We start from the raw sequence: 24,398 nt of genomic DNA on the forward strand, positions 1-24,398 counted from the left end.
CACATGACAATGGATTGCATGCAAGAGGTTAGAGCTGCTCAATATACTTAGCAAGTGAATCAAAGTATTTGTGTCAGTGAGCATGTTGCAGCCCTCAGAATGCAGTGGTTTTGGAGCATTGTTTATGAACATGGTCATCAAAATACTTCATTGCATTTTCAGTGTATATAAACAAATATATCACATGTATCACAGAATAATGCATAAATGGCTTTTTATCCTACCATAGCTACAATAACATCATTATGCTGCTTACACACATTCTGACATTCTTCTCTGTTGGGCTAAAGATTCTCATCTATATCACTACATATAGTATTTTCTCTGGCCATACACTGAGGAATGCCATATCCAGTCTCTGCTGGCTCCGCTGTGATGGCATGCACGGCAGCGGTAGCATGTGGACGCTGATCATACACGTTCAGTCTAAATGCACAGTAAAATTCAATTCAATGCATTTACAAGAACAGTATATGTATGTTGGTGTATGCATTTTGCTCAATACGATGAAGGACCGGCATGTTTTAAGAGTCAAACTAATCAGCTAAGAACCTGACGAAAGCATTTCCACAACAACATAAACAACTGACTATAACATAACAGCACCTATTGCACAGAACCATTTGAAGTAATGCATATATATATATTTATACCATCGACGTTTTGAAAGTATCAGTTCTGATTTGAGAAATGTGCCAAAGCGACTGGGAAAAACTGTAAATTCCGCCTAATTTAGCTGGAATTACAGCTAGCATTAGTCCCAAGTGGAACTCTGTGCACATTGCTGTATCATAAGCAAACAACCCCTCAGCCTTCATCGGCCTATATTTTACTGAACAATACCACAAATTCACTTTGATGTGGGAATTTGACATTGGACTTCGTTTTAATCTGGGAGCAATTACTTTGACCAAAACATTTTGATGTTGTTTATTATCCGCAGTGTCAGGGGTGAACATAATCTGATAAACAGTTTGTTTTTAGTGGTATGAAGGATGAAGACAGTGAAGAGATTGGGGATTGAATACAGTTCATGTTACGCAAGTCCTTCTAATCTATGGCCTAAAGCTTTACTGACAACATTATCTAAAAGAGAGTTATTTCCATTTGACATTAACTTATGATGTTTTGTCCAATATAATTGCACTGTAACCTTGAATGTCACAGTGTTAGTTAAGCTTTGTTTTTTAATCAATTATATACAAGAAAAATGGCAAAGGTGGGATATAATAGAAGCATTAGAGATAAAACTCTGGAACCAGCATGTAACCACAGTTTTTCCACTTGTACAGTCACGATTAAGGTGATTTTTTCCCCTGCTGCAGCATGGCCCTCAGGCAAGAGACAAAATGCAGTGGTAGAACAGCGTTTAGATTGGCCTAACCCAGCAGCTCCATGGGATATTAAACACATTTATGTTTGCTCTTGATAAAGAAAGCAAAAAAAAAGTGGTGTTAGATGCGTAATACCGATATAATTTGCTTTGCAGAGGCGGAGTAGATATCACTGGTATGGGGCTGCTTAACAGGACGCAGAACACCATCTTTTAAACTGTTTCAACTCTCAACTTAAAGGTGCATTATGCAACTTTTAATCCGGAAAAAAAAGCTGAATTTTTTGTGTCTTTGACCATGTAGTGACCCAGCGGCTGTATGAGTGGTCAGCGTGGCGCCTTTCCATTCGATCACAGTGGTCTCTACAACGCTCCAGGATCAATTATTTTGTGGGTTTTCTGGTGAGAGGGTTCGTCAGCAGTGAAAACCTTGCAAACAATTGTTCCTGGAGCGTCCAAGAGACCACTGTGACGGAAAGTAAAGTGAAGCCACTAGGTCACTTCAAGGTCAAATAAGCATAGATATCAACTTTTCTTGCATAAAAAAATGCATAATGCAGCTTTAAGAAAAAAAAAAGTAACACCAGGTCAAATTTATTAGGATAATATTTATTAGGACAATGAATTAGGACCATGGTCATAACTTTGGACAAGAAGTCAGAAAATGGAAGAGTGCAGAAGGATTTTACTTGTGTATCACTTGAAGACTTTGTGTTTTAGTGTGGGCCGCACTCGCTCATACACTTTGAATTCTGTTGATTATAGCCAAATTACAGGAAGTCCAGAATTAAGAATATAAAAGGGGGAACTCATGCTGCTCAAACACCATGGACGTCAGACTGCTCATGGTTGTATAATAGAGGGGGATTACTGGAGAATACCTCCTGTCATCTGAAGTGAGGAAGACAGGAAGAAGAAAGAGACAGAACTAGGCCAATTGTTTAGCTGTGCTTCACTCTTACCGGCTTTATAAGTGTTTGGATACACGCTTCTGTATAAACAGAATGTCTCATAAACAGTTTGAGTAAATAGTCACACACGGTAAATGCCAAAAGAAAGCGAAGTTTTGAGGTAATTTCAAAAACAAACCATGGCAATATAATCATCTGCGGTTTGTCAGTTGCAGTATAAAATCTAGATACTCCTTTCCACATTTCATTCACGGACTTACACTTTGGTTAGCATATTTGGTGTACAATTACTTTTGCAAAACAGGAGAAAAATGGGTTATGGGCTTGAACTGTGTGCACATTTTGTCAACAAAAGTTACATTTTAGAAGCATTTATGAGAATAAAAGCTACAATTCACCGGGTCACTTGAAATATATTATGTAGCACTAATGGAAAGTTGCAGAACCTGTGCTTTGCCCCGATAGATTAGCATACAAATAACAAAAGCTACAACCAACGTCAAAGAAAAGAAAACGACGACATTGAGTGTATTGTTTCAAACCATTATGTAAATGAAAATAGTACAGACAAAATAAGTGAGTGTGCTGAGGCTAGTGGAAAGTCTGGCAGCTGCTTGGGAGAAAATCCTTTATATGACTGTTACGAAAATTGTCCAGCTTGACTTCACAGAAAAAGGCAACCTATAAACCATCCCAACATCACAGCAGTGGCACTTTACGGAGCCTGTCATACAGTATTAGGTTGTACCAGTTCAGAGCGCAGCACAAGCTCACATAGTGAGCAAAGATTACGAATTTTAACCAGGCAATGTATCTAAGCCTATTACACAAAACATTTTACATACACATTAAAGCCTCCATCTGTCTTCCTGTAGCACCCTTGTCATCCGTGGAAATCGATGAACATGCATGGTAGGTAGGGAGAATTGTTTTTCAAAAAAACATTTGCATTTAATCCCCTCTTTACATGATTACCACTAAAGGAAAGCCAAATATGGAAACATTTCCTTTTTATGTCATATTTGTAATTTGGAATTACAGCGGATTTGGGTCTTTCATTTACAAAAGAAACGCGGGCGATGGCTTAAACATGTTCTGATGCAATATAAAGGGAAGTGTTAAATAGCTGCCAGTGCGAATATTTAACGCCATTTGAACTCTGTTTGACTTTTCTCATTTGCTAAAATAAGATATCATTTATGAGTCTGATTAACAACTCGACATAACGGATATTTGGTTTGTTATGTTCCATACAGGTGACACCTCCGAAGTCATTCTCAGTTCTTGGCATCAAATTTAATTACTATGATGGAAATATATCCTAACCTTGAGACGCCATAATGTTCCAAAGTATTTCCACTTAGCTTTCTTTTGGTGTAACTTGGCATGTACTTGTGAGCTGAGGAAAAGGAAAAAAAGAAAGCAGAACAACCTTTGGCAATGTGAGTATGTAGGGTCCATTAGGAGATTGATTCTTTAACGAGGGAATGGAGATGAATTTGAAACGGCAGAGACCTATTACAAAAGCAGATATGTCATAAATAAATATACATTTAGCTGCCGGTACAAAGAGCGTTATTACATCTGTGTCTTCCCTGTCTCCGCCCCCGCCGTCTCTCGGCCGCTGGCTGTCCGTAGAGACCCAATCTTCCCTGTCACCTGTCAATCAATTGCCCTGACTGACACTGACCTTGCTCGGCATTGTTAGAAAAACATTTGGGATTGACCTTGCGTTTTCAAGCTGCTTCCACGGCAGGGTTTCCCCGGAAATTGGCTTGAGAAGGAGGTGCGAAGGCAAATAAAAAGTGGATTGATTGAGTCTAATAAGCTGATTTATTGACTTTGAGTCCAAGGGGTTGATGGCCAGATGTTCTTGGTGCTGCTGACCAGTTGTGTTACACTTTTAGAGCAGCTAATGATGGCATTAAATGCACCACGGACATTAAAGGTCTTAATTTATCAAGCTAATGGATTAAGATTGATGTACTGTACCTTGAGGCAAGATAGCTCAAAACACTTGTAATCATTTATTCACAGAAATGATGAGCGAAATGATTGTGTTTCAGAGTTCTTTGTCACAATCTTTAATCCACTGCTATATGAACTACTGTGAAATATGTGAGCTTTTAATGGCCAGTTATGACACAAATATCTTAGACCTTATGATCACAAGGTGCCACTGACTTCAACTTTTACTGCCTCAAGTAATAAAATAGTTCATAAATTAACCAATGAATCATTGTTGGCCGATTATGTAAATGATTTTAGATGAACAATTTTAAACCAAAGTCAGTTTCGTTCTTGTTTTGAATCGTTCCTGTAAATCGAATCTCCCTTATTAAAGCCGAATGCTCGAACCTGCCCCTTGAATGCATTTAACAAGATGAAAAATGTCTGACTGCAGGGCACTGTCGTCGCCCACTGTGAAATGCAAAAGAACTGTATATGTAACTTACTTCTCTGTCTGCTCTGGGAAAGTCACTCTACTGCAGGTCCACAGTACAGCCAAATCACTTTAAATAACAAGCCTATTTGGTGGAGCCATTATGCAGGTAAATGGTGCCAGTGCGTGTTGGCTGCATTGGTTCACTGTCTAACTCAATCTGTCCAGCCTCATGTTTCTGTCAGGGTTAGTGTAAGCCAACAGTCGGCGGGGGCTGACACTAAATGGCAGTTTGGAGGGGGACAATGTCATTTTTGCTTTGAGCTTCATAAAAGAAATTGTGTGGAGCGAGGCAGGCTGTGTTGTTGAGGCAGAGGTTACAACTGCGTGTGTGGGAGTATTGACTAGACAGTTAGACGTCACTTGGTAAAACGTTTGCAGGAACATCCAAAAAGAGCTGACGTTTAAGCAAAGATAAAAGGATAGATGATACCATATTGTTTGTACATTGTTTAAACGTGTCAATGCACAAAGGAAGGATATATAGTATAGTTTTGTACTGAGTAAGTTTTCGACAACATGCAAGATGTAATGTCACTCTGCATCAGGGGTGCCAGGTCCGTGGTAATCCCGGGGAATTAATCAGCTTTTTAAGCTTTTCCGTGGGTTTTGGCTGTGCTGTTTTCTATGTAAAATCAACTCTAAAACTCACTATTTTCAGGGACAAACCTTTAAATTAAAGCTTTTCTTTCAGTGAGAAAGGGATGGTCCAGCAGCATCATTGGGGCGACAATGGCGCCGATGGTAGAGTGGGTTGTCTCATGAGTGTTCAAATCCCGCCTCCTGAAGGTGTACACTGTCGTTGTGTCCTTGAGCAAGACACTTCACCCACCTTGCCTCCAGTGTCTGTGCACATTTATTGACGAATGAGAGTGTGAATGGGTGAGTGGTTCCTTGCTGTAAAGAGCTTTGAGTGCCTAATGTAGGCAGAAATGTGCTGTATAAATTGAGACCATTTACTTGTCACTATAAACTAGTAAAATACAATAGAAAAATGTAGCTGTGTCACATATGTTTTGAGCAGCTTTTAAAAACCTTTTGGGTGGTTATGGCCGCTGATATCCGGCAACCATGACCTGCATATTAGAAATCGCAAGTATAACTGTTTTTTTTTTTTTTTTTTGCTAACATTACCAAATTATTTATAAAGATACTCAATATCAATATCATTATATGCAAATGAGGGCACATCTTAATATGTGATGTTAATGTATGTTTATTTTAGGGATGAATGGAGATATATATATATATATATAGATCCTAATCATTTTTTGGATGGAATCTCTCTCATATCATAGCCAACAATTTCCATCGTCTGCTTTTAGGATGGTTCAATCACAGTCATTTATCACTCCAATACCGAAGATAAAAACCTTGTATAATTCAGAGTAAACGTTAGAACTACTCTCATCTCTAATTAGCTTTATTGCTTTGCCTGTTAACCTGTCAGAAGAAGGGGCAGTTTCTCACACACGATCTTCAATTCATAACAATTCACACCATGTTTGTTTTGATAAGAATGGACCAATACGTTTCTGTGATTGGTCAATTCGCCAAAATCAAATCTCGGGTAAATAATACAATGTCCCAAACTAGAAGCTACATTCACAATGTTACAAAATAAAGCAGGATGTATGATTGTGGCCAAGACAAAGTGTTAGATGTACAAGCTCTACTCTACACACAATTTTTTATTGGCTAACAATAAATCACAACAACAAAAAAGTCAACGGTGATTTCACGGTGATGTTGCCCAAATAATCACAATACACAGCTATTCTAAATGATGCATGTGATTGGTCGCCTCTGAACAGCAGGTTTTAGACCCACTTCACTTCGTTGCACTGGTCAAGCTTGGTACTTATCCCACGACTCACAAACACCAGAACTGACTAGTTATTTTTATGTGAAAATGTTCCTCCGTCTCTAAATTTTGCTTTGTTAAACGTGTAGGCAGCTTGACACAATGACATCAGGTTTATAAAAAAAAAAAACAGAATTCATAGTCAACTTCCCACATCTAACACCGTATTGATTTTTCACCCAAAAATAGTGCACTCACTTTTCTGCCTGCTTGACTTCTTGAATATGGCAGACGTACACGGGCAAAAATGGGGCACCCACCTCTCTGTATCTGAGGGAAAGCTGAAAATGTTCCTATCAGAGAGACAGAAGTGTCACAATGTGCACCTTAAGCACTACTCTCACCAGTCTCCATCCCCGGGGCACTCTGTCTCTTACATGATGGAGGGCTTTTCATTGAGGCAAAAGTGGAACAAATTCGCAGCATTTGTGGTGCTTTGATTTTTTTTTTTTTTTTAGGGGGGGGGGGGTGAACTTGCATGTCCCTCTCCGCTACGTTTCCATTCTTTTTTACCCCCAGCTTATTCTTGCACCCACCCCTTTCTCTCTCTCCCGACCCCCCCCCCCCCCCCCCCCCCCCCTACTCGCTCTCCCCCCCCCCTCCCCTCTTATGAATGTCACCTCTACTGATGGTGGCTGCTGGGATCCGCGCACACATACTCCTCGCGAACCACTCGCTGACTTTGGGACGGGAGGAGGAGGAGGAGGATGAGGAGGAGGGGGAGGAGCGGCGGCAGTAACAGGGGGGGGCTCGGCCAGGACTGTGGGAAAAAAAAAAAAAGAGCATGCCATCGGAAAAGGCAGGAAAGAGGAATCGCTCCCCCCCGTGTGTCCATGTCTCCGCTCCGCGCCGGGCTGCATTCCGACACACGCCGCGGCCGCTCTTCCACATCTGGATCTAACACGTTCGGATTACCGCACGGGATCTCCGCTCAGCGTTCCATGCCGCTGCTTTTAGATGGGAGGCAAAGTTGGACCTCCGTGGACTGCACAAATGGTGACAAACTGTTTATTAAGAGCTTCCTAGCATCCAAGATGAATCCACTTAACTTCACGAGAGGTGTTTTTATATGTAAATTATTTTAAAACAACTCGCCTTTGATAAGTAGGCTACAGTAGGTATTTTGCAAATTTTTGTACAAGTTGATGAGGGAATTTGTATTTGGAAAGATGAGCGGGGAGGAAGGGTAGATGGATGACTGCGTCCTTAGGTTTTTTAAAGTCATTCTAACCTTGCTCTGCTTCTGAACCGAAGATGTGACTGCAGAACTTTTTTTGTGTTCTTTCTGTGTCAGTGATTTGTATTCCGTAGTCAGAGGGGAGCCTTTACGTTTTGCTGCAGGTGAACTTGCTCTTGCAACAACTAAACACTCAACTCTTCTGAGGGATCCACTAAAAGCCCCTGTATATTCAAGTTGTTGCTTTTTTTCCTTCAAGAAGAGCAAAAAAGCCAAACTACAACAAAAGCAGAGGGTAGTTCAACGGAACCCCCCCCCCTCCCCCCCCCCCACTCCCAAAGGTGAGAGGGGGGGAAGATGGCAGCTCTCGCCAGCTCTCTCATCAGACAGAAACGGGCAGTCAAGGACGACCACGCCAACCGACCGGTAGCCAGCAAACGCAAGCCCTGTCCCAAGAGCAACAAGTCCCTGTGCCAGAAGCAGATCCTGGTCCTCATCTCGAAAGTGCGCCTGTGCGGGGGTCGGAAAGGGCGCAACGAAAAGCGCCCAGGTGAGTCACCACGCACTCCTTCCTCCAGCCAATGACGATCCACTCACTACATTAGAGGTTTCTGACGTCACACAAAATGAGGCTCATTACACGCAGGAGATTGTGATGCCCTAATATAGCAAAAGTAAGATGAATAGTTTTGGTCATTCTGTTGTCTTTGGTGACGTCCATTCAGTCTACCCTGACACTGGACCGATGAAAGCTTGTCCTGTATTGTTCCTAGCAAAAGCTAAAGCATCAAACTATCTAATTTCCCCCCAGTGAGATCACAAGTCTCTGCAGTCTCGAGGCCAGTTGTCTCTTTAAGGTTTTATTGGATAATGTTGTGAAGCAGGCACCACGTCACACTTCCTTCAACACCCATCAACTTTTCAATGGGAAAGAAAAATGAAGAAGCGCTTTGTGAAGGGCCCAGCCATTGTTTTCTGTTGGTTCTTTCACCCGTTAGTCCAATATGCAAATTATGGACACGACAAATAGTGATGGCATGAATCATTTTTGCACTATAACTACTCAGGTATTTACTGTCTAACAGCAACTATTTCTTCCTGTATTCAAGCACAATAATTGCTGTATGCAGCAGATGAGTTATGCATTCTATAGAATTGAGGCTGAACAAACATCTATCATAAAGAGGCCACATGCTTTCATGGCTGATTGGATAAGAAACAGGGAGTTTGGCGGACCCCCTCCTCCTGCTCAAACCCCTGCAGCTAAACACTGCATCTAAGCAGATTGAACGTGAGAATGATGAGCGAGCCGTGCACCGTAGATGATGAGGACTTTGGTTTCATTTGGGGGTTTAGCATTTTTTTAAAATGGTTAATGGTTAGAAAATGTATTGGTAGAGCACTCTGTTCCTTTTCGAATGTATTCAATATAATGTATGAAGCGAGCATTTTTTTTTAATACATTCTAATCTTAAAGTAATAACACTAATCCTGTATTTGCAGCAGCTCTATAATTCTGATGCCAAATAAAAGCCATTTACTGACATATCAAATGATGAGTTTGGTAAGACAGCGTTTCTTTGAAAAGATCTGTTTCCAGTTATGTACAGGATGTTTTTTGGCGTATGTACTAATTCTGCACGTCCTCAGACGGTAAATAATGTGCTTTCCGAGAAACAATTCATCCCAAACAAGAAGGATTTACATTCCAACTAATCCCATCCAAATCCTGCGACTATAGATAATATATGACATTTATTCTGGTTAAACCACATACTGCACAAATGAGGGAGCTGTTCAAACTATAAAAAACTCAAAGTTGTTTTTGTACAGTTTTACAGTTAAGAGTGACATAGAGTAACATTATCCCTGCAAAATCATTCCATACCACTAGATGTAGTCAAGAGCTGCTTAATCACACAATAAATAATATTTATCATAGCAGGAACTGATATTTTCATTGCTTAATAGATAAAATAAATACATATATTGATCAATATATTAAAAAAATATATAACACAATATATATATATATACAGTATATTATAATAAAGTACATCTTAACCTTTACTTAATATGCAGAAAATAATGTAGATAAATTCACATTCAGCAAAGATCAGCTACGAGTCTAAGTCAGGACAAAGACTTAAAATTGTTTCTTTGTTATTAGGATCCCCCCACGAGGGACGAAACTAGCCTTCATGGGGTCCATCACAATATTATAAAGAGTGCAAAATACAAAGAACTCATACAAAAAATGTTAAACACTGGGAATAAAAATAGTAAGAAAACAGTTATTTTCTCCCATTCAATAGCTTTAAAGTACATTGATGATTTAAGGGGACATGTTTGTAAAAAGTTGCTTAAAAATAATTTTAAAACATCTTAAGTTGCTCTCCTTATGGCAGAGGGCAAACTGTTACACTGAACAGCAGCTCTGTGATAACTGTCACCACAGTAATTTAGCATCATCAATGACAAAGTTTTTTGGCCTGAGAGACGCAGTCTGAGCACTCAGGGAGGTGCACTTTCCTTTGGGGGTGGATTAACTATTTATCTATTAGGGACACAGAGAGGACATGCAGCCAGTAGCACTAATATTCTTCCACGTACACATTAACTAGCTATGTGTAAAAATAAAAGCATAAAATATTTAATGTGACAGTCTTCTTGCCGCAACCCTCTCCTGTGGTATATTTCGAGTTACTTTTTCACACTGCTGTCATATTAGCGTCAATGCAGACGAGCTCTATTTACAACGGTCATAAAGTAAAGGGCAAGTGAGAGGATAAAGACGAACCTTAACATAAGTTCCAATAAGCTTTCACGAGGCACGGCATTTCTCATTTCTTCAACGCAGACTGCACAACAGGGCTGAAAAATAAATAACGCTATGAATAATAATAATGATAATAATGATAATAATAGTACAACAGAACAAGCACTAGACAAAAAACAGTCCAAAGGCTTTGTAAATAAATATATTGCAGCATTAATCGACACAATATCTATATCGGAAGAAGCCAAGATATATTGCAAAACTACAGTGGTCTTCACATCTGAATGAGATTTACACATTTTGTTTTGCAAACGCAGTCTCAAGAAAAATGCAAGGCAACTTATAGCAGTACTAAGTAACTGTTGCCCCTAAAGGCGATAAGCGCAACTGCAGGGGTGGTAGCAAGTTGCGATTTTTTTAACTTATTAATTGTCCGTGAGAGTAAAAACTACGCTGATAGAAAAGGCGAAGGGGGAGAGGGATATTGTACATCCAATTAAACAATGGAAATATTTTTTTTTCTTGGCTGTAAATACTGTTTCAAGTGGCGCTAGTTCACAGCTAGCTGCCGTTAGCCTGTTAGCTTCTTCTTCGTGATTCCATTAGTGTGTATTGGTTGCTCCGGTCCGGTGGCAGTCAAGTTGCAATTGTGGTTTTCTGGCCAGAGACATCAGGGGGAGATGAAAGACCCTCCAATCATCCCATTAACACTTATTACCCCCAGAGGGACTATGAAAAGGATTTATTAAGGTAAACAAGTTACTTAGAATTGCTTTAATTTCTGTTTTGGTCATATTTTCTGTTTTTGTCCACTTTTAACCTTATAGTCCAAGTGTTTTGACACGATTGGATGATTTTTGTTTACTCTGATGGAAAATATTGTGTTGAAATGGTTCAGTAGAATGTTGTAGTAACGTTACTGCAATAAGCAGTCATCAAATATCAAAACAAAATTCTCAGAGCAGCCCTGTTACTCGGAAAATCCCTCTGAACCACTGACAAGAATCTTTACCGTTGCCCTCTTTTCCGATCAATTCAGCTCATTAATGTATAGTGATTAATCGATAATCAGCCTCTTAGTTTGTTCAAGGTGAAATCTGACTTGGAGAAAACAAGGAGGGGCGGTATTGAGCCGCCCACCCCCGCGCCTCTTGTCTCTGTCCAGCCACAAAACAACTGGTGCTGGTAGCAATATAAATATCCAAGCGGAAAGGCACCTCTCAGCATCGGATGTAAGTGCACAGCTTGACATCCCTGAGAATTGAGTGGGCTGTTTGGCATGGCGGTACGTTGTAGTATGTTGTCAGCAGCATTCCCCCCACTCACCCCCCCCCCCCCCCCCCAAAAAAAAAAAAACGGGCCCATCATCGATAGGGAGTGCACAAGCGGAGGTCCCGGGCTGGCCAAGCGCCGGACCGGGTTACAAGGAGAGATTCAGCAGAGGATAGCATTAAGCTGACCCCGGGAGATCAGGGCAAACCTGCAAACTCGCTTACTCGACAACACCTGATCAGACTGTGCAGTGTTAGGTAGCTCCCCATCCGAACTTTACTGACTGTGGCAGGGTCAGAGGGAGACACGGACGGCGAGAGAGAGGGGAGAGCCTCGGCGAACGCAGCGAATAACGCACAGTAGCAGTGTGTGTGCGCTAAATGGTTGCTAATTTTGTTACGAAACAGAGAGAGGTTGCGATTTGCATTCAAGGTTTTACTCTCGTTTCTCCAAACCATATTGACCCAATTACACACATGAATAACTTCAAGCAATTACAAAGACTCAATGCTATACTGTACCAGAGACAAACTTATGACAAATATGAGCCAAACATGCTCATAATGACTGATAATTACTGAGAGGGGTGCTGCTACTTTGCAATATTTTCAATCAAATTTGTCTCATATGTGGTTATAGTTGTATCAAGGGTAATGCTATTATAGTCACAAACATTCACCAGAGGTCACAAGCTCCTTCATTTCATATAATGGATGAATTTAGCATGGACAGTTTGTTTTCTGTGCGATCATTTTTGCCAAGACACAAGCTCTTTTCTGATTGATCTCGCCACACCTTAAAGGTTTATTATAGGGGTAGGAATAAGACTATAAAACTAAAACAATGAGAGCATTAAACCGGTAAAAAGCTATTATTTCAATATGATGAAAAGCTTGGAAAACTCACACAGAACAATATTGTCGTAAGGTAGTCGGGGTACATTATAGACAAAAGCTAAGTAGATGGAGATGGCAGTGAGATTAAGTAAAGGTGGGTGGTGAATCAGTCTGTTGTATAAAAAGCGGCATGTGGAGAAGAAGATGAAGCGCAGAAATCATGCGGCTCGATATTAACTGTCTCTGCAGAGTGCTTTACCAGAAGCATTAAGCACTTTTTTAAAAAAGTGTAAAGCAGGTCAATTCAAAGTGTCAGAGTCGGTCTTATTAGTAGGGTGCTGTTGCTGTTGTTTCTGAGTAGGCGTGCAGCCACTGTGCCACTTCAAAATGTTTTAATTGACGTAATTGATGTGCAACAACCAAAGCCACAACAAGATGAGCATTTCTCAGGCAGTAATGTCAAATAAACATTTGTTCTGACGCATTGTTAATTATGCAAGTCCGGTTAGCTTTTAAAATGATAAATTCATTATTTCGCACACATTTTTTTTAAAGTGATTTATGAGTAATTCAATTAACATTTACTTCAGTGATGATGAAACATATAAAGTCTGTCTCCCAATGCCGAGGTTCACAAGGCACAAGTCACCTCAAATCAAAATTAGAAGTGACGCAATTAGTAAATCGTAAAGACTATAGTTATTATAATACATAACAAGATATGACATATGTCGCAAACAAGTCAATATGTCATCTCCATTGATTCTAATATTGTGAAAAGCTTGTTAAGCATTTTCATTATTGCTCCAAAACATATTTAAAAGGTGGACTATGTGAACTGAATCTTGATTTTCAAAATACAAATGACAAAAATGATTGTAATGGAAATACAAATCCCAAGTCTGTGCCCCAGGGTCCCAAGTCTGCTTGATGACAGATCAGCCTTTGTTGTTTCCCAAAACATGAGAATCATAAAAGGTCCTGCATGTAATGTATTTTACTCAATATAGGCAACTTTGACCTCTTCACTTTCATTTGTGTAATAGCCACAATGACTATTTTCTGATATAAGCCATGCCAATAATAATGGTCTCCGGCCATTCATGTTTGATTTCCAGGGGGCAAGCAATGGGGCACACATCAAATGAATTGATCTCACATTTATAAAGCAAACAGGACGACATTCCTAACACTAAAGGCTCTGCACTGACCTCTGTTTGACACTTCATCTGAGTCCTTCAGTTACACATTTTCTATCTATACTATTTCTTGCAACACAGATTCCTTAAATTTGACAACAGTGATAATGAAAAAAAACATATATTTTTATTTCCACAAAGAACAACTTCAAAATCATACCACTACAAAATACCAGATTGCTGCACGTAGAAATGCAATTATATAAACGCTTATGTCAAGTACAGCGTAGAACTGAATAATTTAGTGCAAACAGGACTAGCCTGGCCATTTTGCATGTACAACCGACAAGACACACTTCCAAACTGCAGTAGAGTTTTTGGCCAACGCTTGATTGCTTTTAAGGTCACCACAGCACCAGGGATTTTCCGCTCTAACCCTTATTTCATCAGACCTTCTAAATATGTGGTACCAAATGAGAGGGGTACAGCTGGTGAGCTCTTAATAGCATACAAGATGAGGACAGAGATTACAAACACCAACACGACTTTGCCTGGGAAACCCAAGATTAGAGGGCCACGTAATTCATTTTAATTTTAAGATGTATCTAGCGCCGTGTCTTTGGGCTGTCAAAGCTCCTTAAATTAACTCACATAAGGGGGGGCTTGTTTTTGTGAGAGATTAGATCAGATACTAAGTCAGAGGTGACAGAGTGTTGACAATGACCGTAAGTCTCAGTCTAAGTGGGCCAGCGAATGGATGTGTGCACAATAAAACAACCCCCCCCCCCTCTTGACTGACTGTCCCAAAGAGCGCACCTTAACCTCCCACACTATGCAGCTAAATTAAATATGTGGGTGGCTTTATTAAAGATGACAAGGACAAACCGAAGCTGCAACAGGAGAAAGACAGCGGAAACACCAAGTGGCAGACATGTTGAGAGGAGGACACGAATATGAATCGCATGAGTACGGCGACCGGACAGTAATGGCTACAGAATCATATAAATTTATGCAGTTTTCACACTAGCAATATGGCAGCATGTGATTACTTGGAACCAACAGCCCTCGCTCGGTTTACTGCCGGAAGATTTAAAGCATTGTGTTATTATTGCTTTAGGAACTGCTGGTGGCCCAACTCGAAAGTCTTCCTATTCTTCTCCTCTTCTCAATCTTTGCGGTGTAGATGAAAGGAAAAACGATAGGCAAACGGTGTTAAAACTAAAGCCGGGATAAAAAGCAGTGTTCAGTGACTTGGTGCAGCTAGTAGACTGAGCTGTTGCTGTAAACCACCATTTAGTTGAAAACTGGTTTACATCGCAAGAGACCAACGCAACAAACATTTGGCTGACGGCAATGTCACCCCAAATGTGTCAGTCCGTTGGTCTAAAAAAGGTTGTGTTATATGTGTAACACAGTTCTTCGCTGTGGCTTCGGAGCAGGTAAATCTGGTCTGGACGGATTGGATCAATAGAAACTTTTGCCTTTTTGCCACTGATGTCATGTCACATTTGCGTGCAACAAAATGTTAGTGTCTGTTTGCATAACATACAGATCTACCAGTTTTATCTACTATCAGCTGGTGTGGATTTCAACAGCATACAGTATAAGAATATTCTTTAGTTTTCACTATATTAATTACGACACACAACACAAAGTAAGACAGGTCTATGATTCAAGGTACACATTTTCTGTAGGCACCAAGTAGATTTCTCTTTAGCATTTCTTTTACAGAGTTTCATGGTGTAAGATATTACTTTTACTCATGAGCGAATGCTGTATATGTCATGCATACACACTTTAAAGAAGAACTAAGTAACTTGTTTGCCTTGATAAATCCTTTCCATAGTCCCTCTGGGGGTAATGCAAGAGTTAATAGGATGATTAGGGGGTCTTTCATCTCCCCTTGGTGTCTCCAGAAAACCACACTTGCAACTTCCCTGCATCCGGGTCGCAGGCGCAATACACACTAATAGAATCACGAAGAAAGAGCTAACAGGCTAACGGGCAAAGCTAACTGCAGGCTAGCGTCACTTTAGCAGTGTTCACAGCCAAAATAATCTCCATTGTGTCATTGAGTTGTGGCACAATGTACAATATCCCTCTCTTCCTTTGTCAGCGTAGCATTTACTCTCACGGACAATACTACGACACCTGCAGTGGCACTTATGGCCTTTAGGGGCATGAGTTACTTAGTTCTGCTTTAATTCAGATATATCAAGAGTTGGGGAGACTACTTGTTTAGTAGGTAGTTGTATCTAGTTACAGAATACTGAATACTTGCCTCATAATATCAAAGTAAAGTAGTTTGCCTTTTTGCCTAATCAGAGTATGTAGTCACAAGGCAACTAGTACTAACTACATGTGCATTACTTAAATCTTTATCTCATTTTAGGAGGAAAACAGGTCATTTTAAAAGTTATTTTCTAATAATGTTGTGCAATATGAAGCTAAAAATGTATGCTGTACATGGATTCCGTTAATACCCGACACTGCACAAATTGTACACATTTTTCTGTAATACTGAATCCCTCCATTTTCCTGCCAAGTTGCTAATCTCCTCTGAATATTTACCACTTTGACGCAAGAGGAAAAGCACATCATCAATCCCAGCCTAAATTTGAAACTCTTTATTGTCCACAAACTGAAGCCCCTCCAGTTGTTTGTTTGCCTGTGTGATCGTCACTCGATCTGACTGCTCGGGACCCTCCTGGGAACGCGAAGGGATTTTTGTGGTTGGTTGTTGTGCATAAATTCATTATGTGCATTTGTGTCGCTGCTGGCCTGGCAGGTCTGCAGGAATAAGGATACATGAGGTGTGCTTGTATCGCGTGGCTGTTTTTCCATGTGGCCCTCATGAAGTGTTTAATACATTATGGAACAGCGCTGTGTCTCCTGTGTGAACTTGTCAGTGAGATGCACCTGTCCAATGCTAATGAAGCACATGTGACTGTGTCCGTTCTGTTTGACATGTCAGCAGCATTAATAAGCACAGGTAACAGAGCAGCACTTTGTGAACCATGTCATTGTCACGGCTCAATATTTATTTAAGCAAGGTAAGATACTGGAGGTGGCACTAGTTTCTTTGTGTGTTTTCTTATTCTTTTTCTTATTTCTTATAAATACAGCACAATGAAGTAGCATCAATAAAAGTATTGGGGAAAAAGCACAATGTTCAGGCAGATATGACTGATATTATTGATATAGGCACAAAGTAAAACATCAACTATCAGCCAAATGTTTGTAGATCTGGCCGATATCAAACCCATAACTTTGCAACTTTAATATATAGAGGGAGGCAGTGCAGCTGAGGTACATTTCTCAGGACTGTTCTTCCCCATACAGGAACTTATTCCCTGCTGAATTAAAAATCTTTGACGGGATTTGGTATCTTTAAAAAAAACGTGCAGAATGTGCCACCAGAAGCAGCAGCAACAGCAGCATTGTACTCATGTTTAGAGTTGTGTCCTTGTCTTCTTTTGAGTTCAGTGTCTGTAAATGTCATTGTCTTCTCATCCCCTTTAAACATGCTTTGTACCTTCAACCGTTTTTGTAAGCCAATCCTGGGACAAGTGCTGCAAATTAACTTCTGCTTCTATGATACATACAGCCGATTTACGTTACAGTTTGTATATATTTGTATCTGTCCTTATCAAATGAACCAAATCAATTAATAAATAAATAAATAATACTTGCAGTTAAACTCATATAAGTGCAAATGGTAAGAAGACATAACCATTACTAGCATTTTTAAAATTTTGAACTTAAAGCAGTACTCAGTAACTTGTTTACCTTAATAAATGCTTTTCGTAGTCCCTCTGGGGGTAATACAAGTGTTAATGTCTCTGGCAACTTCGCTGCCACCGGGCAAAAAAAAGAAGCTAACGGGCTAACGGGCAAAGCTAACTGCCGGCTAGCGCCACTTAAACAGTATTAACAGCCAAGTTTGAGTGGAAAAAACATCTCCATTGTGTAATTGGATGTACAACATCCCTCTCTCCCTTTGTCTTTTCTGTCAGCGTAGTATTTACTTTATTTCACAGACAATTAATGAGTAAAAAAACGCAACATGCTGCAACAGTGGCGCTTATGGCCTCTAGGGGCATGAGTTTAAATGAACCAAATCAACCAAAGTCAGTTTAGGTGTTTGAAAACTGGTATTAGAAATTAAATCATGATCATATCGGTCAATACATATTTTCATCAGAAATCCCAGCCCTTTAAATACTGACATCAGCCCCCACAATTTTACATCACTTGGCCCTTGAACAGTGCATCCCCATAAGGGACAGTAAAATAATTAGTTCTCAACATGCTTTTGTTGTTGTTGATGTTATGTATGTCTATTGTGGTCTAGTTTTTTTGTTTCTTGTGGAGAGGAGGTGGGATGGGGGTGGGTTTTTCTCTTTCCTTTTGTTCATATTTTAAATAAAATTACATTAAAAAAAATAGAAAGTGAGAATGCAGCAATTCAATTGAAATATAAAACTACATGTACATTATGTAGCCTATTTTCTATTTATTAGGAAATGATAAGAGGAGCCATATTAATAAAAGGAAATGTAAATGGTAGTGATAAAATCTGATTTTCCAACCCTTATCACCTTACCGACAAATCAAGGTACGGCTTCGGGCATACCATCATAGCCCCGTTGGATTTTCAAATTTACATTTTACAAGATGACTTGAGTAGTACTTGATCATTTCTGGGAATTGCATAAAACCTTCTCCATCTCTCAGCATTTCTATCCCTTGTCCTCTTGTTCTCTCTGTATCTTCCCACCAGGTTGATAATTACTAGCAGCTCTGTGGAGCACATGGCCCAGTTTAGAGAAGGGAAAAAAGACAGGAAACTATGTTCTCCTTTTATTAGAAGTAGAATCTAGCTCCACACCAGAGACACACTGCTCCTATTCTTTTACACTGTATGGCCCCTCACATGTACAGGTGTTTGTCAATGTTCAAAGAAAATTCCCTTTATGCTATATATTCTCATTTTCATTACGGATCAAGTTTGTCTTGGTTACAACATGCTTTGTGTTTTGTCTAAAGGGGGATTCCAATATATTAAATATTCTCATTTGGCAAAACTAAATAGGTATCTAATATTGATTATTACACTTGAACGGGTTTATAGGATTATTTATACCTGGTATGGACAAACCTTTTGACCCAAGGGCCACATTGGGTTGTTACATTTGCCAGGGGAGATATTATTGTTTATCCAAGGCAATAAAATACAATGGGAAAATCTTAAAAACCTAGAAAACCTGCTTCATTAAAGCTAACTGAAGCTACCAGAAGAATTTAAGAAAGGAGGAGAAAAACTGATAGAGAATAGATAAGGTAATATTGAAATACTGTCATACTGTATCTGCTGTATGCTGTTTTCCTTCCCTTACAGCAAGAGGATCATGTGGTTTTCTCTAAATGTAGCCGTATGAGTGCTTGGGGAGTCCTGCTAATACATACAACTGGGAAAGCCCGTGTTGTTGGGATCGGTCAGTCAAGAGGAGGAAATGCCCTTGGCCGGGCATTGAAGCGGGCCCCAGTAATTACCCCCAACCTTATCGCGAGCGGAGCCAGTGACACAGTGGGCACAAATCAAGGCAGATTAGGACATTAACGTAACGATAACCAACACTGGGCCACACACTCCACTGATTAGTGATAAAAACCCCAACTACTGCTTATTTTTCAGAGCAATTACACCGGCAGTGCAGAATTTAAGTGTCCTTGATGGCAGTCTGATGCATGAAGCGATTACCTTGGGTTCTTATGTGCATTGACCTCATTTATTCAGAGACACATAATTGCAGTGTGCATGGCTGTAGGATTAGGCTCCAGTCTCCCCCAGGTGATTTTCAAAGTGATTATCAGTGCTGAATGTAAATTGATGAGGGGCATCCCTGTGTAGAGCGTGCAGTGAGAGAGGCAGAGCTGGGATTAGCACGCAGCCCAATTTAATAAACACAACCGGTGAGGTGATTGGACTGTTGTTAAAACATGCACATACGGTTCTGTTTACATAACTTTATTGTACCATGAAAGACTTTCCTATCCAAACTTTGAAGATGAGAAATGTACCAAAACCAAAGCTGACTCACCTTCTGGTGCTGTCAGGTTTCTGCTGAAACAACTAGAGATTATAAATAGCCAACATGCAGATAATGAATATTTCATTGCGTGTTGTGTGTAACAGGATGTAATACAAAACACACAGCAATTAATATTTAAATTGTCATGCACACATGAACGCTTAATGCAACATATTGTCAAATAAAAATATATTTCTTTCAACGTTTAGCTGAGTAAAACAATAAAACAAACATTATCTTATTTGCACTGTACACAGACATTTCACACATAAAAATATATACGTTGCCCAGGCCCAGTGTATATATGGGCGTTAATGTACAGTATGGGCAGCATGATGTTGCAGCGGTTAGCACTCGCGCTTCACAGCAAGCCGGGTGGGGCCTTTCTGTGTGGAGTTTGCATGTTCTCCCCGTGTCTGCGTAGGTTTCCTCTGGGTGCTTCCCCTTCCACTAAAAACGGGCACAGACTGGCAGACTTGCTTTCATCAGTCTACTCCAGGGGCGGCTACAATGGCAGCTTCCCACCACTGAGTATGGCGTGAATAATGACTTTAGTGTGGCACTTTGTGAAACTTGGTAACACAGGCTTTTATGGTCTGCGGAAGTCATAAAAAATATGATTCATGGCTAAATAGGCAAAATCTAAATAAATTTCCTGGCCATCACTGGCCAGGAAACTTGTTGGCGACCTGTTGGCGACTCCGCTGGTCACGGAGATGTCTCTGTGACATTACTCAGAGATAAGGCAAGTCCTCAGGGAGTTGCGGTAAAAACAAACAGGTTTGATTTTAGCGGAGACTGCGCAGAGACTTCTTAAGTCTCCGTGTGGTCTCAAGCTGTTGTGGCGACGTCTCGGACACTTTGTTGTCCGCAACCTGTGAGACGTTTCTGTGATGTCACTATAATGTCTCCAAGACCGGCCGAAAACCAAGAAGATCTTGAAGAGACGTGATGGTGCAGAGAAGTCACAGAGAGATCTCCGCAACTGAGAAGACGTCTCAGAAGTGAGATAGGCCCTTTAATCACTCTTTCAAGTTTCAAAATCTGAGGTTAACCAAATATTAAATATAAATATAACATTAGAAAAGTGAAGCTGCAGAATGCAAATAACTGAAAGAACCTCACTTTATAAAAGGTGGTACTGAGAAAAGCAAATGAACTATAATCCTGCTACTCTGAACTTCTACATTAAATATGGACCAGCTGGCATTTTGTGATTTATCTTTGGCCATTTCAGTGCAGAGTACGTGCTGTTATCTTACAGTAATGTCACACCGGTCTCTCCCCCATGGTCACATTGATGATCATGTGGGCTTTGGTCAGCAGGGAATGGGCCAGCTGATGAGTCAACTCTGCGCTGACAGAACCTGTACACAAAGAGCCTGACCCACAACCCACTGACCTGGATCAGCCAGTGTTTTCTGTCACTCAGGCCCACACGTGTCCCAGTAGTGACAGCGTAGTCCCCTCGCACACGGCAGGAAATACCCTGGGCCAATGGAGGTGCCATATTGGGAGCTTCTGGTAATATCTAGTGACAAGGGTTAGCCCTGAGAGAATCTGCAATCACTGCTGTTTCAGGAGCACAGGGACAACAGAAGATACACAAACAATTAACCTTTGGAAGGAAATTGGTTTTATGAATCTATTTTTCAAAGCGTTTTGCTTCAAGCAGAATGTCATGCCATGGGTCAGGAAAAAATTAAACCTGCTTTAAAATTCAACCACTAGGTCACTCAGGACATGGACATTCAATGCATAAATAATAAAACAAGTTTCTTTTATCTATCCTTTCTCAGCTAAATTACTTTTTGTGGAGGAATAAATTAATTAATCAAAGTTTCATAACAAAGACATTTAATTCTTAAAGTTTGGTAGCCGGCAGATCTTATTTTCCCTTAAACATTCCTCTTTTACTGATTTAATTATTACTTTACAGTAATCTGTTCTTAGTCGCTCTATACAAATCCTAAATGATACTCATACAAAGAAATATCTAACATAAGCAAGAATGACCAGCTTAAAACCAAGAATGGGAATCAGCCACATTGTCAGCACTTTCAGCCACAGTGGTACCCATTGAAATGTTGCCAAACACTGTCCGCCTCAGTACAATTAGAAACGCCGTGGGTTTAGGTCTGACAGTCACAGCTGTGACAAAAATCTCAAAACAAACACAAATAACTAGAAAAATTGAAAAAATTGAAAAATAACTAGAATGCTTTATACTACAATACTTTGAACAAAAATCATAGACTCCAAATCAAAATCTACAATTACATGCATATGCCCCCACACCTACTTACAGAACTAAAGCTGAAGGATTATTCATGATATAAGCTCCTGTTAGGCTCAAGGGAGGGGTTTTTACTCTAAATGCTGATGCATCATTTATTCTGTCCATGTGAAAAAAAAAAGAAGCAATATGAAACATTTGCTCGCAGAAGATAACATGAGCTGGGAATCTGAGCTGAGTTGACACTTTTGTGCCATCTTTTCTTTGTCAACCAACTCCAGTTTGGTCAAGACTCCTCGCTAAATGCATTCTCAGTTTTCACCAGCATGTACATTTCAATCATGCAATCCTATTTATTGACACAGATCTATATTAAAACAAACAAACAAAACTGAAAACTTCATTTGGCTTTAAGTGGCTAATGCAGTGATTCTGCTCGTCTTTCATTTTAATAGATACGTAGTTTTCACTCCCTGTGAGATTTTGCTGTCACTTGTAAATATTGATGGTTCACTTGAGAGGAAGCATTTAATATAAATGTGTGAGTAAACATTTCTTTTCATATTAGCTCTATAACATGGCATATCAATCTTCTGTGCGTATAAGTGCTTAGAATCCTTTTTGCTGTTTATGTTTTCATTTTACAGCAAACACAGTAAATCACTCGCCTCGCTGTGTGCCATCATTACACGTTGATTTGGCACAGGGTTTAACCTGGAACAAAAAGTGCAGTGGTCTGTAATGCATCAGGGCTATATTTGTATGTAAAACAGTGTGTAAATTTCCTCTGTGCTCTGGTTTTCCTCATCAACCTAAAGCATGCACACGAGATTAATCCTCCAACTACATAGTCCAGATCAAACTGAGCTCAAACTACTGAAAGAGGCTACTGTGCACTGCATGGGGTCACCCACTGCTCATTACAGGATGCCAAAACAACCTAGGAGATTGGGAGAAATGCAGAGGACAAACTTCTCATTAGGGACAATAACGTATTGAACCATAGTTAAATAGACTATAGAAAAGGAGGTTATTGTGTGAGGGTCACTGCAGATATTACAAATATTTAATATACAGAACAATTTCACTATAGAGACTGTATATTAAGGAGCACGCAAAGCTTTTTTTTTTCAGCTGGAATGCCTGCATTGATTGCCAGTTTAAATCAAACATATTCTTACATATATCCTTTCTTGGGAGATATAATAAGAACCTGCTTTCCTGCTGAAACAGTGAGGGTGCCCCAGTTGCATGACTAAACATGACCTTTGTGCAGTAGCTCTCATTGGCCGGAGTTTACCCCCGTGGAGTGGTGCACGCTCACACTGTGAGCCACAGCGCAGGCTCTCTGCTCATGTAAACAGCTCTGCATGCTTCTCTAATCCAAGCAGAGGTAAACTGCTGTCACTGTTTGTCACTATCAGTCAGTGCTCTCCTCCAGGGCTTATGCACCAACAAACTGCACCAGCGCCGTGCCATAATATGAACACAAATATTCAAACGTGAAAAGAAAGTGAGAATAAAAGTAAAATAAAAACACAAAACTGTATTCAATAGTCCATAAATAACTCATCAGGGGTTATATCACAGAAAGATAATCGCTCATTTTGAATGTATAGGCAGCAGCAGGTCAAACAAGGAAGGGTTTGAAGGGTCACAAAGGAACATGATGTATGTTTGGGTCATCAAGCTCAACACAAATGCAGCGGTTTGATCCCATGTTTTTATTTCCATTTCATCATCAATCTTTTCTTTTTTTTTATGGCGATTGGGTTCGCACTTCATTCTCGTGGACCAAATTAGTTTCTAACTTGCTAACGTCTCCTATTTGCCCTTCATTACCTCCATTTATCTGTCATTTGCCAACAACTCGTAACCTTCCAAAAACAATTTCACTTTGGCGGCCCTGAGCAGGTGTGTTGTGTTCAGTTTGAGCGCGTTCAATTCGTTCCTGCATTATGATTAGCAGGCTGTATAACTCGCAGGCATGACAGAGTGTGACAGATTTGTAGCAGCCCTGTGTGTATCAGCCCTAATGCCCAGACACTGCCATATTAAACACTGAGACGCAGATGCTGTCAGTAGTTTTGGCACAATGCACTCGGGAAGGCAGTGCAACTGAGGTATTTGATTTCACCCTGTTGTGATTATGCGCTGTTTGTTCATTTACATGCAATTAGAGCCAATTTGCAAAAAAGTAACACTTAAGTAGCTTTTTGTAGCACACACTCGACAACAGAGTACAAAATGATAAAACAAATTCTACAAAAGCAGACATGCTGCTTTTCTTTCTGTGTGCTATAAAGTTACTGC

The 24,398-nt window shown here is 40.1% G+C and overlaps 2 protein-coding genes across 2 annotated transcripts in view; one reads left to right on the top strand and one right to left on the bottom strand.

Moving 5' to 3' along the window:
• Positions 1-24,398, bottom strand: part of LOC306970234 (uncharacterized protein) — a 149,672-nt gene that overhangs the window by 106,547 nt on the left and 18,727 nt on the right. The window lies entirely within an intron of this gene.
• The window catches only part of fgf11b (fibroblast growth factor 11b), a 30,073-nt gene continuing 12,943 nt past the window's right edge, over positions 7,269-24,398 (top strand). Inside the window, exon 1 of the mRNA XM_079566181.1 lies at positions 7,269-8,278. Within this exon, the coding sequence (XP_079422307.1) occupies positions 8,086-8,278 (193 nt within the window). The 5' untranslated portion in view covers positions 7,269-8,085. The remainder of the gene's footprint in view (positions 8,279-24,398) is intronic.

The sequence above is a fragment of the Gobius niger genome (assembly GCF_951799975.1).
Source record: "Gobius niger genome assembly, chromosome: 11".
NCBI lineage: Eukaryota > Metazoa > Chordata > Actinopteri > Gobiiformes > Gobiidae > Gobius > Gobius niger.